Source organism: Balaenoptera acutorostrata, chromosome 13, assembly GCF_949987535.1.
Source record: "Balaenoptera acutorostrata chromosome 13, mBalAcu1.1, whole genome shotgun sequence".
Lineage (NCBI taxonomy): Eukaryota > Metazoa > Chordata > Mammalia > Artiodactyla > Balaenopteridae > Balaenoptera > Balaenoptera acutorostrata.
In genome coordinates, this window is record NC_080076.1 from 59,443,464 (window position 1) to 59,453,662 (window position 10,199).

Consider the following 10,199-nt stretch of genomic DNA (forward strand, 5'->3'; position numbering starts at 1 on the left):
TAAATTTAACATCCTCCACTACAACCCTGTCCAAAGCAGGTGTGTACCATCATTCAATGTATTTTCTCTTAAGCCTTTTAAAACATCTTGAGAATGCACAGAACCACGCACATACAAAAAATTCATGGTCCTGGTTCTTATTTGTCATAGGATTTTTTTTTTGGGTACTATACACTTGATAGTTTTTTATAGAATATATCCATGAATATACCCTTGATTAAAGAAGAATTAGAAATGACTAAAAGAAGAATGTATTAGTCAGGGTTCTTCAGAGAAACAGAACCACCTTATGACCTCATTTAACTTTAATTGCCTCTCTAAATGCCTTATTTTCAAATACAGTCACATTGAAGATCAGGGCTTCAACATATGAATTTTGAGGGGACCCCGTTTGGTCCATACACACTTTAAGAAACTAGAAAAAGAAGAGCAAATTAAACCCAAAGCTAGCAGAAGGCAGGAAATAATAAGGATTAGAAGAGAGATAAGTGAAATAGGGAATCAATGAAACCAAATGTATGTTCTTACAAAAAAATCAACAAAATTGACAGACAAACTTTAACTAGACTGAGAAAGAAAAAAGAAGATGCAAATAACTAAAATCAGAAATGAAAATGGGGACATTACAACCAACTTTACACAAATAAAAATAAAAGAATGCTATGAATAATTGTTCACCAATAAATTAAATGAAATTGAAAAATGTCCTAGAAACACACAAATTACCGAAACTGACTCAAGAAGAAATAGAAAAAGTGCACTGACCTATAACAAGAGATTAAATCAGTGATTAAAAAACAACAACAAAAAACTAGAACTCCCAGCACAGAAAAGCTCTGGACCAGATGACGTATCATATATCTGGCAACATGGTTTTCTTAAAAATGTATACTGTAACATATGATATGTGCATAAGAATGTATGCAGTATTACTAGTTAGTGGAAAGCACATCCTCAGTGTTTTCAGCTGATTGCCCAGTCTTGTATTTGGGTTCATAAATTTTGTATTTCTTATATTGAGGACAAACTAAGAGTTCATTTTGGCTCTGAAACTTTAAATGACATTTGGATACTCTCTGTAGCTCCAGAGAAATTCTGTAAGTTATACTGACTCAGTAAATGGCTTTCTTTTTTTAGATGAACTGAATATGATGACATGTTATCTTTCTCCTTGGCAAAATAATAATAATTTCTAGCTAAAAGGGAACAGAAGAACACTACATGTTTTCAGATTAAGCCCGAGATCTGAAATGCAGTCTCAGTTAAGCTAGGCATTCATCCTCTGTGCTTTCCAAAATTCCCTTTAGATAACTAATGTGTTAAAAATGTAAAGCATTTCTTTTATATTTCCTGTTTTCTTCCATTTTTAATAAATTTTATTGTTTTTATTGTAAAATCAATAGTCACTTCAAAAATGCAGACATATAAAATAAAAATTTTACCACCCAAAGATAACCACTTTGTTATATGACTTTCTTCTTTCTTGAGGTACATATATTTTAAATAACTGATCTCAAGTACTTTCGTACTTTGTTTTTGAAAGTGTTTTAGCACAATTTATGACCTGCAGCTTTATTAGAAAACATTATTTTATTAATACAAACTAGTCTCCAACAGTAAAATACCAAATAAAAGAACATCGATCAAAAGCCAGAATCAAAACCTACCATCTCCATGTAAATGACAAATGGAGGATTCTGGCAAAAAGTATCACTTCTCATTTCTAAAAAGTCAAAAATTATATTCTTAAACGTAAATGTAACTACTCATCAAGATATGTTATTTGGGTTTCTTAGTCACTGAACCACACAGCAATACCCCCTCCTGAAATTTCCTCCCCACAGTTTCACCTCGGGTGGTTCTGGCATGGGAGGGTCCTCGGGGTCAATCTTTGAGCGCCTCAAATACGGAAACAGTGGGACATAGCTTAAGTCCCAGAGCCTGAGAGTGGTTCTTGGTAGACAACGTGCTTACCGACTCGCTGGTTGCAGACACACACACACAGACACACATACACAAAGGTTGAAGTTTTCTTTACCTAGCGCGTCACACTGATGGAAAAAATAGGAGAATTGTTAGATAGGAAGGAGGTCAGAGCAGAGCCTAATTACAGTAGAGAAGCAGAGCTCACAGCCAGCGCCAGTAAACGGTGGCTGAATTGGACCAGACGGAATCTGTCCCTCTCATTCATATAAATACAGATGGCGTTCAGCTCAACAGGGCCTCTTCCAATCTACAGACCCTGCCGCCACCTTAAGTTTAAGTTCATCCTCAATCACCTGGCACTCAGGAATCCTTCACCAACGTACCACCGACTTTGTAGCCAGAGTAAATTTGTATACTCTCTGGGCTGCTTGTGTCCTCAGGAAAACAAAAACAAACAAACAAACCAAAAACCCAGCATGGGCTTCACAGAGTCGGGAGGCTTAGATGAGATAGGATAAGGCGTCTGGCACCTGGGAGACACTCGGATAGGAGATGCTCCTTGTTCCGTCAAGTTGGAAGCCGCAAGGGATGGTCTACTCTGCAGGCACAGAGGGCTTTATTAGACCTGCCTCCTCGTGGCTGTGAAGGCTTGAGCGTAACATGCAAACAGTCAGGAATATGGAACTTCAAAAAACTCTACGACTGCTTCGCAGCTCGGCAGGAGCAGGAGAAGCTGCAGCTGCCCAGTAACGCGCGATCCCCGAGCAGACAGCTTCTCCTTTAAGCACCTGCGCGTCGGCCGCGGAGGGAGCCCACCGGAAGTCGCGGACGGAGGCCACCGGAAGTCACTGAGCGCAGCCACGGTGTCAGATTCTTCCGCCGAGCGCGGCACTGCGTCCCTCGGCTCGGCCCCCAGTCTACTCCAAATTTCCTCTCTGGCCGCCGCCCGTCTGCTTCAGGCCTCCCGGATGCTGGTTTTCCGGCCTATAGTCCCGGCGACGCTGCCTGCCGGCGCTCGGGCATAAGCCCGGCCTGGACCGCGGAGGGCGGACGCGTGCCGCCGGGACCCCCGGGACCCGCCCCCGAGCGACACGCACTTCCGGCGGCGCGGCGGCGGGGACGGAACCCGGCGGGCGGTGATGGACGCGCTGGCGGTCATGATGCAGGACCTCCTGACCCAGAACCGTGCGCTGCGCAGGGAGAACAAAGAGCTCATGGACCAGGTGCGGCGGCTCCTGTGCGAGAAAGCCAACCTGCTGGCCCAGGTGCGCCCGCCCGCCTGCCCGGTGGCTTTTCCCGAGACGTTCAAAGGCGACTCCGCCCGGCTTCCCGAGTTTTTGATCCAAGCGGCGTCTTACATGAGGTTCTTCGAGGCCAGGTTCTCGAACGACATCCTCAAGGTGGCGTTTTTAATCAGCCGCCTCAGTGGGCCGGCCGAGGAGTGGGTTGTCCCCTACATCGAGAGGGAGAGCCCCATCCTGGCGCATTACGAGGGCTTCGTGGACGCGCTGAAGCGGGCCTTTGGCAGGAACGGGTAGGAAACGGCAGGGCTGCGAGCCCCACGGACCGGGTCGTGCTTGGCCGTGACTCACAAAGAGCTCTCCAGTCCCCACCTGCTGGGCCCAACCCTTGCGAGGAAGCCCCGCTCCCTTTGCACTCGGCCCAGCAACGCGGCCACTGGCGGGGGACCTGTTAGCAATTGAACGGACCACCCCGAATCGCGCCCCTGCCACCTGCCGTCTCTGAAAACTGCTGCTGCCCGCCCTGGACGATCTGTGCCAGCCTGGGAAGTGCCTGAGCTTGGCACACGCCCGGGGACACCGATTTGGAGACCTCAGGTCCGGAGACAGCTGCCAGGTTTCGCGTGGCTGGCAGACAAATATTGACACTCCTGCCCCAGGAACCTGTTTTTCACATATTTCGTTTCTATTCTGAAACCACAACAGGCTCAGAGACTGTGCCTTTTATCAGAAAAGTCCAGGCGCTGAACAGTACATGGAAAACGTATTTACTTTTAAAATGTAAATATGTATCTTACAGCACCATATATTGGGGACTGTACTTGGGGTTACAGGAGAAACAGATGAATAAGACCAAATGTATATCTCCACAGGAACACAATTGTGAGAAAAAATTCTAAGTGCATATTCTGATGTCTGGTAAAATAATGCTTTCACGTGCAGAGAATGGCATATTTGCTTCTTGTTTTATGGCCTTTTCACATCACAGTTTTAAAATACATGTTAAAAACGTGCAGCTTACAAAGGAGGCAGAAAACCCAACTTGAGCAATTTCTGTGTTTGCTCCTGAATCTGGCAAAGATGGTGTTTTTAAAGATGGGTGCAACTTGTAGCAAAAAGAAGGGGGGGCAGGGAATGGTGCATTCTTTGAGCTGTAGCCACTCACCTTTATTCCCCTGTATTAAATGACTTGGCTGCTTCCTTTTTTGTAAATTACAGTTTTGGTCTCAGTTTTTCTTTTGTAATTAAAGGCATTACTTGATCATTAAAATTTGGTTCAGAATTCTGTGATTCTCTTAGGGCCAAAAAAGGGGAAGAAAAAGGAAGGTCTGAGTCCTCATGTCAAACAAAGTAGTTCTTGAAATCCTCTCAGGACCAAAATCTATAGCTGCCTTTCCTTACATGTCCATGGGTTTTGTCATTCTGGTGGTCAATATAGTCTCACTGAAATAGCTTGAATTCTAGTTACATCTTCATACTAAGAAAAACTCATCACTGCCCCCTTGATGGACATTTCACATACCTAAGGACTGAACTGAAAACCTCTAATTATATTTTTGCACGATTTTATTAAAAGACAGGTTATAGCAATCTAAAATATGACACAAATGAACATATCTATGAAACAGACTCAGACATGAAGAACAGACTTGTTGCAAAGGGGGAGGGGGTCAGGGAGGAAAGGATTGGGAGTTTGGGATTAGATGCAAACTAGTATATATAGGATGGATAAACAACAAGGTCTTACTGTATAGCACAGGGAACTATATTCAATATCCTGTGATAAACCATAATGGAAAATAGTATGAAAAAGTAGTATATCTGAGTCCCTTTGCTGTACAGCAGAAATTGACAACATTGTAAATCAACTATACTTCAATAAAATAAATTTTTAAAAAAATTATTTTCTTGCCATAAAAACTCAGACACAAAGGTCCTTCATATACCTATTTCGCCATGTGGGGATGAGCCAAAATACTACTTGACCACTAAACAACACCCCACAACCTTATGCTCTTCACCCAGTTAATGCTCATTTTGTGCACATGTCAATACACTGTTTAATTCTGCAACTATAAATAACTATAAATGAACTACAATAAAGTTTTTTTAAAAGACAGGTTATAGCAATTATTTTATCATTGCCAGTTAGTATTGTAAGAGTTTATAAGAGACTGGGACCCCCAACACGACTTCTTATAAACCATACTTTTGTGGTACATATGTACTAACAAAATTAATTGATTCTTGGTCCTACTGGCTGTCAATTTCAGAGCAGTGTTTTTCCCACAGTAAAAATAACCTGCAGGATATAGCACCCCCCAAAATTTCAGTAAACCTCACAAGAGCACATATTTGATAGGATACAAAAACTTGCTAATGAAAGATCAGCATCAACATTGAAGAAGTCAAATAGAGCATAACTCAGAAGTCAAGATATCTCATACTTAATTTTCTATAGCTATTTTTTTTTTAAGGGTATCAGATCTCCACCAAAAGGAAAAAACGAGGAAAGTATACAAGTCTTGCTTACAGTTACACAGAGAGACGGGAGGAGGGAGAGAAGGTCACTTACTGGTCAGTGACCTCCGCATCATTCCATCTCTGAAATAAGGTCATAACAGATGATGAGTAGCTCATTGTTTTCTTTAGTCTTCTGCTGAATGGTCTCTGGGGAATGTTCCTCATCTGGCCCTTTATCAGGCTTACCTAGAAGGCCAACAGGCCACCGGGGCCTTTCCTCTGGACCCGAGCGATTTCCTTCTCTTCCAGATTGAGGACCTCTTTTGTGTGGGCCTTTAATGTTTGGTATCTTTGGCCTTCCATTCCACTTCTTAATTTATAATCCTCAGCACACTTCTTCAGCCATTCTTCATTCATGAGATAGCCTTCAGTCACCTCCTGCTTCTCAAATTCCTTGAAAAGTTCAGAGAAATACGCTTCATGGAATTTGTCTGTAGTAAGTTGACCTTTTCCTTTCTGACTTTCTAGATTTCAGCTTTGGCAAGCTTCTGCTGTTTCTGTACCTTCTCCATCACCTGGGTACATCCCTAAAAATCCAATCGTAATTTTCCCCATCTCCGAGCATTTCGCATGGAGCTCCTCATACTTGCTTTTCAATTTCAGGTTCTCCATTTGCATGGCTTTAACTGCAACCTCCAGGTCCTTCTGGGTAAACTGCAGTACATCCACGAGTGGGACCAGTGGGCAGGAAAAGGTCCATAGCCTGAGGACAGAAGGGGGAGAGTCCATCACAGGGATACCCAGAGCTCCTAAGACAGCAAATGCCACCAGCCTCACTTTAGGTGGTCTTCCTCAGGAAGGCTTGGCATCATGAATGTTGTCTATTTCAGTGGCCACAGAAACCAGTTTATTAGGGCTGTCTTTCAGAAGTGGGTCAAAGGAGGTATAAAGGACTTTCCTCAAAGCAAACTCTTTAGATGAGGACATTCCAAACTACTCCAAATTCTCCACATCAGCCCCCATGCCTAGAACTATAGCTGGGGCTCTGGAGCGCTCTTCTTGGAGGTCCATGGTAGGCTCTGGCCCGTGCTGAGAAAGGAGACCAGGGCTCACTGTCCCGACTGCTTATGTGAACCCATGACCCCAAAGAACCCACTACCTGCTGCTCTGAATCTCCTCTGAGGGTGTGTTTCTTATCCTCAAGTGATTCCAATTTGCATCCCAAATGGAGAAGCACTGAGAAAGGACAGATTTTGTCCCCCAGCAGAAAGCCAGGTGAACTTAAGAAGGGGTTCATGCAAAAAAACTTGCACAGTTGTCTAGTTTCTCTTGAGTTTGGCTTGTGTGGCTTTACCTGATTTGGGCATTTTGTGATTTTCCAGAAAACCAGGCAACTCTCATATATTCAATTAAGGAATGCACTTGAGAGCCAGATGAGCATAATTTTTCATAATGCTTTTGCTTTTATTTCTATTATGCAAGTTGTTATGATTCGACTGTCTACCCTAAACCAAGGTTCATCTAATATCTTTATTTCAGACATCTTAATTTCTTGCTAACTAATTGAAGGTAATGTATTAGCAGAGCAGTGACTACCTCTGTAATGCAAACTGCAGATAACTATTAATTCAAGTTCAATGAAATCCTTCATCTTCCCTAAATCCTTTTCAAGTGGCCTGCTGTCAACTGTTCTCTACAGTGATTCTCAAGCTTTAGGGAGCGTAAGCCTTGCCTGAGGGATTTGTTAAAAAACACAGATTGCCCGGCCCTAACTCTAGAGTTTCAGATTGAGTGGGTCTGGGTTGGGACCTGAGAATCTGCATTTCTAACCAAAGTTCCTAGGTGATGCTGATGCTGTTGGTGTAAGGGTAAAATAAATTAGAAATGAGAAAAATATCTCGTTCTCCCTGGTGCAAAGAAAAAGAGAGCATTTACTTTAGAAAACTTGCCCTTGTGGGCTCTTTCTCTGCCTTTTGAAATGTATGGAGATCGTTTCAAAGGCTAAATAAGCCTCTTTCCCATTTTACAATCCAGGAATTTCTCTTTGAAAGGGGACCCGGAGCCATCACATAGAACTGGAACCAGCAAGAAGATAGCACCCCTTCCTCCCAGTTTCCTGGGAGTATAAGAGCCTAACTTCAGCAGGTACCTGTCTCCAAATACAAACCTACCTTCTGTCATAAAGATATGAGAAATTTATTTTTCCCTTATTTGAAGGCAGTTAGTCCTCTTATTTGAGAATCAGTTACCCTTTATCTTGAAAACGTGGAGGTAATTGGTTTCATCTGCCTGGTTATGTAAATGGCTGCCATTTCTTTTTGTCTTTGCTATCTATCCCCTTAGTGGCTTTTCTGTGATTCACATTACGTTCTGGTTTAATGCTTATTCAAAATAAAACCCTTTTGTTTCTCTTCTATCTTTGTGAAGAGGTTTTCTAGGTTGACAAGGCATTTTGTTTTTAATTATATTTTCCCGACATTGGTCAGGGCTACACTTTGAGAACCACTGCACAACATGAACCTACCTGTAGAATTTTACATTTCTCTCTAGAACTTTACCTTATTGGTTTCAGCCTGTGGCATTTTAGATCTTTGACTTTTTCAGTTTTCATTCTGTCATCCTCCTTACTTGATATCATCTACAAAATTGAGAAATTTATGTTTTCCAAACCATTAGTAAGTTCAGAAAAGAGGCAGCAAGGGTCCCTGTAACATGCAGTGCTTACATTATTAATCACCAGACAACTCTCTATCATGTTATGTACTGGTACTGCGGACACAGCTATGAACAAGACAGTCCTGATTCTCCAGGAGCTTACGACTGGGAAGATAAAGAAACAGGCCCTTATAATGCAGGATTGCAGCAAGGAGGGGACAAGAAGAGCGGGCCGTGGTAGCACGAAGTGGCGCCCCTAAGCCAGCCTTGGGGGGTGTTAAGGACTGAATGTTTGTGTTCCTCCAAAATGCATATGTTAAATCCTAACCCCCAACGTGCTGGTATTGGGAGCTGGAGCTTGCGGGGGAGGTAACGAGATCCTGAGGGTGGGGCCTGCATAACCCGCATTAGAGCCCTTAGAAGAAAAGACGGGAGAGCTTGCTTCCTCTCTCTGCTCTCTGCCATGTGAAGATACAGGAAGATGGCCATCTGTAAACCAGGATGCAGGCCCTCACCAGGGCCGAGATCTGCCAGCACCTTGATCTTGAACTTCTAATAGACTTGGAGACCACGTCGGCCTGCATACATCTCCTCTGGATTTTAGGCAGCTGGGGCCTGAATTGCATTAATCTAATGAGAAAGGAAAGGGTTTTGGTTTAAGGTGGAGGCAACGGAAGTGGAGAGAGGAGGACAGATTTGAGGTATGTTTTGGAGACAGAAATGGCAGGCCCTACAGATAAATGGATGTGGGAAGTGTTTCTTCCTCTCTCCCCAGTCAGGAATATTGCAGATTCCATTTCCATTTTTCTACATCCCCTGTTTTGTTCCTCTCCAAGAGAGGAGGAGAGAATAAAGTGATTGGTCCGAGTTCACTAGTCTTTGGACATCCTTTTCCTTGTGGATGGATCTGGAGACACTCCCCCTGTGCGCAGGCAGAGCTGGTCCTCTGGTTCCTATTGTCGCTCTGCAGTTTGGCACTATGACAACAGACCCCTGACTACATCCCTTCTTACTCCCTTCCAGCCCATTGTCCACACGGGTCATGGTTACTTTTTAAAATTTCCCCAAGTAGTTCAACTGATTTACCTGAAGAGACTTGGAAGTCTATTTTCAGCCTGCAACAACATGGATGTTAGTAAGAAGCGTTTCCAGTCAATTTTCTGCTTCACCTTGATGCAGAAATTATGCCATTTTTATGACATAATATTATCCACACTTCACGTTTTCCTCACTGGCCTCTGTTTTTTGACATTACCCCTTTGTCAGGTGACTGTAAATATCTGCATCAAAAAATAAAGCCACACAGAATCTCCAGAATCTCTCATTGAAAAATGAGAAAAGAAGAGGTTGATAGAGATATTTTCCATTTCTGAAAGGCTTATTAAAAATAAAACCCCCCAAATCCATTACAAGTTATGAAAAATGCATTGACTGACCTTTGAAGTTCAAGCAAGCTCCAGAAGAGCAGGATAATTAAAGAAGACAAGCAAAACGTCCAAGAAAATATATGAAGCTTGAATAATCAGCATGTTTAAAATAAATAATTTATCTTTATGAGTTATTGATGATCTTATAATTCATGAATGCTAAGAAAAACATAACAAGGAGTGATTTGTAAAACGTCATCAAAACCAAGTAAGAACACAACCAGCTCATTGCTTATCTTGCAACTGATTAAAGTTCTAAAAGGGAAGGGAAAAAAAGCAAAACAGGGGGGTGGGATGGGTAACAGAAAGGGGTCTGTACTTGGTTGCATAATGTCTCCCCCAAATTTTTGTCCGCCGAAGAACTCAGGATGTGACCTTATACAGAAATAAGATCTTTGCAGATTTAATTAGTTAAGTTAAATTGAGGTCATGTTGGATTAGGATAGGTCCTAAATACAGTAAGACTGGTGTCCTTATAAGGGGAGAG

At 42.7% G+C, this 10,199-nt stretch overlaps 2 protein-coding genes across 3 annotated transcripts in view; one reads left to right on the forward strand and one right to left on the reverse strand.

Annotated features, from left to right (window-relative positions):
- AKAIN1 (A-kinase anchor inhibitor 1) overlaps positions 1-2,450 on the reverse strand; it is a 78,077-nt gene extending 75,627 nt beyond the window's left edge. For both annotated transcript variants that reach the window (XR_009005106.1, XR_009005105.1), the window contains exon 1: positions 2,280-2,450. The gene's annotated coding sequence lies outside the window, so the exon portion shown is untranslated. The remainder of the gene's footprint in view (positions 1-2,279) is intronic.
- A 316-nt stretch (positions 2,451-2,766) lies between these two features.
- On the forward strand, positions 2,767-4,437 carry LOC103014241 (protein LDOC1-like). The gene has a single exon (XM_007191611.2). The coding sequence runs from the start codon at positions 3,066-3,068 to the stop codon at positions 3,462-3,464; it is 399 nt and encodes a 132-aa protein (XP_007191673.1). The 5' UTR covers positions 2,767-3,065; the 3' UTR covers positions 3,465-4,437.
- Positions 4,438-10,199: the final 5,762 nt, after the last annotated feature.

What these genes read in the sequence shown, in the direction of transcription:
- LOC103014241 (XM_007191611.2), top strand. Translation starts at nt 3,066, where the DNA reads ATGGACGCGCTGGCGGTCATGATGCAGGACCTCCTGACCCAGAACCGT.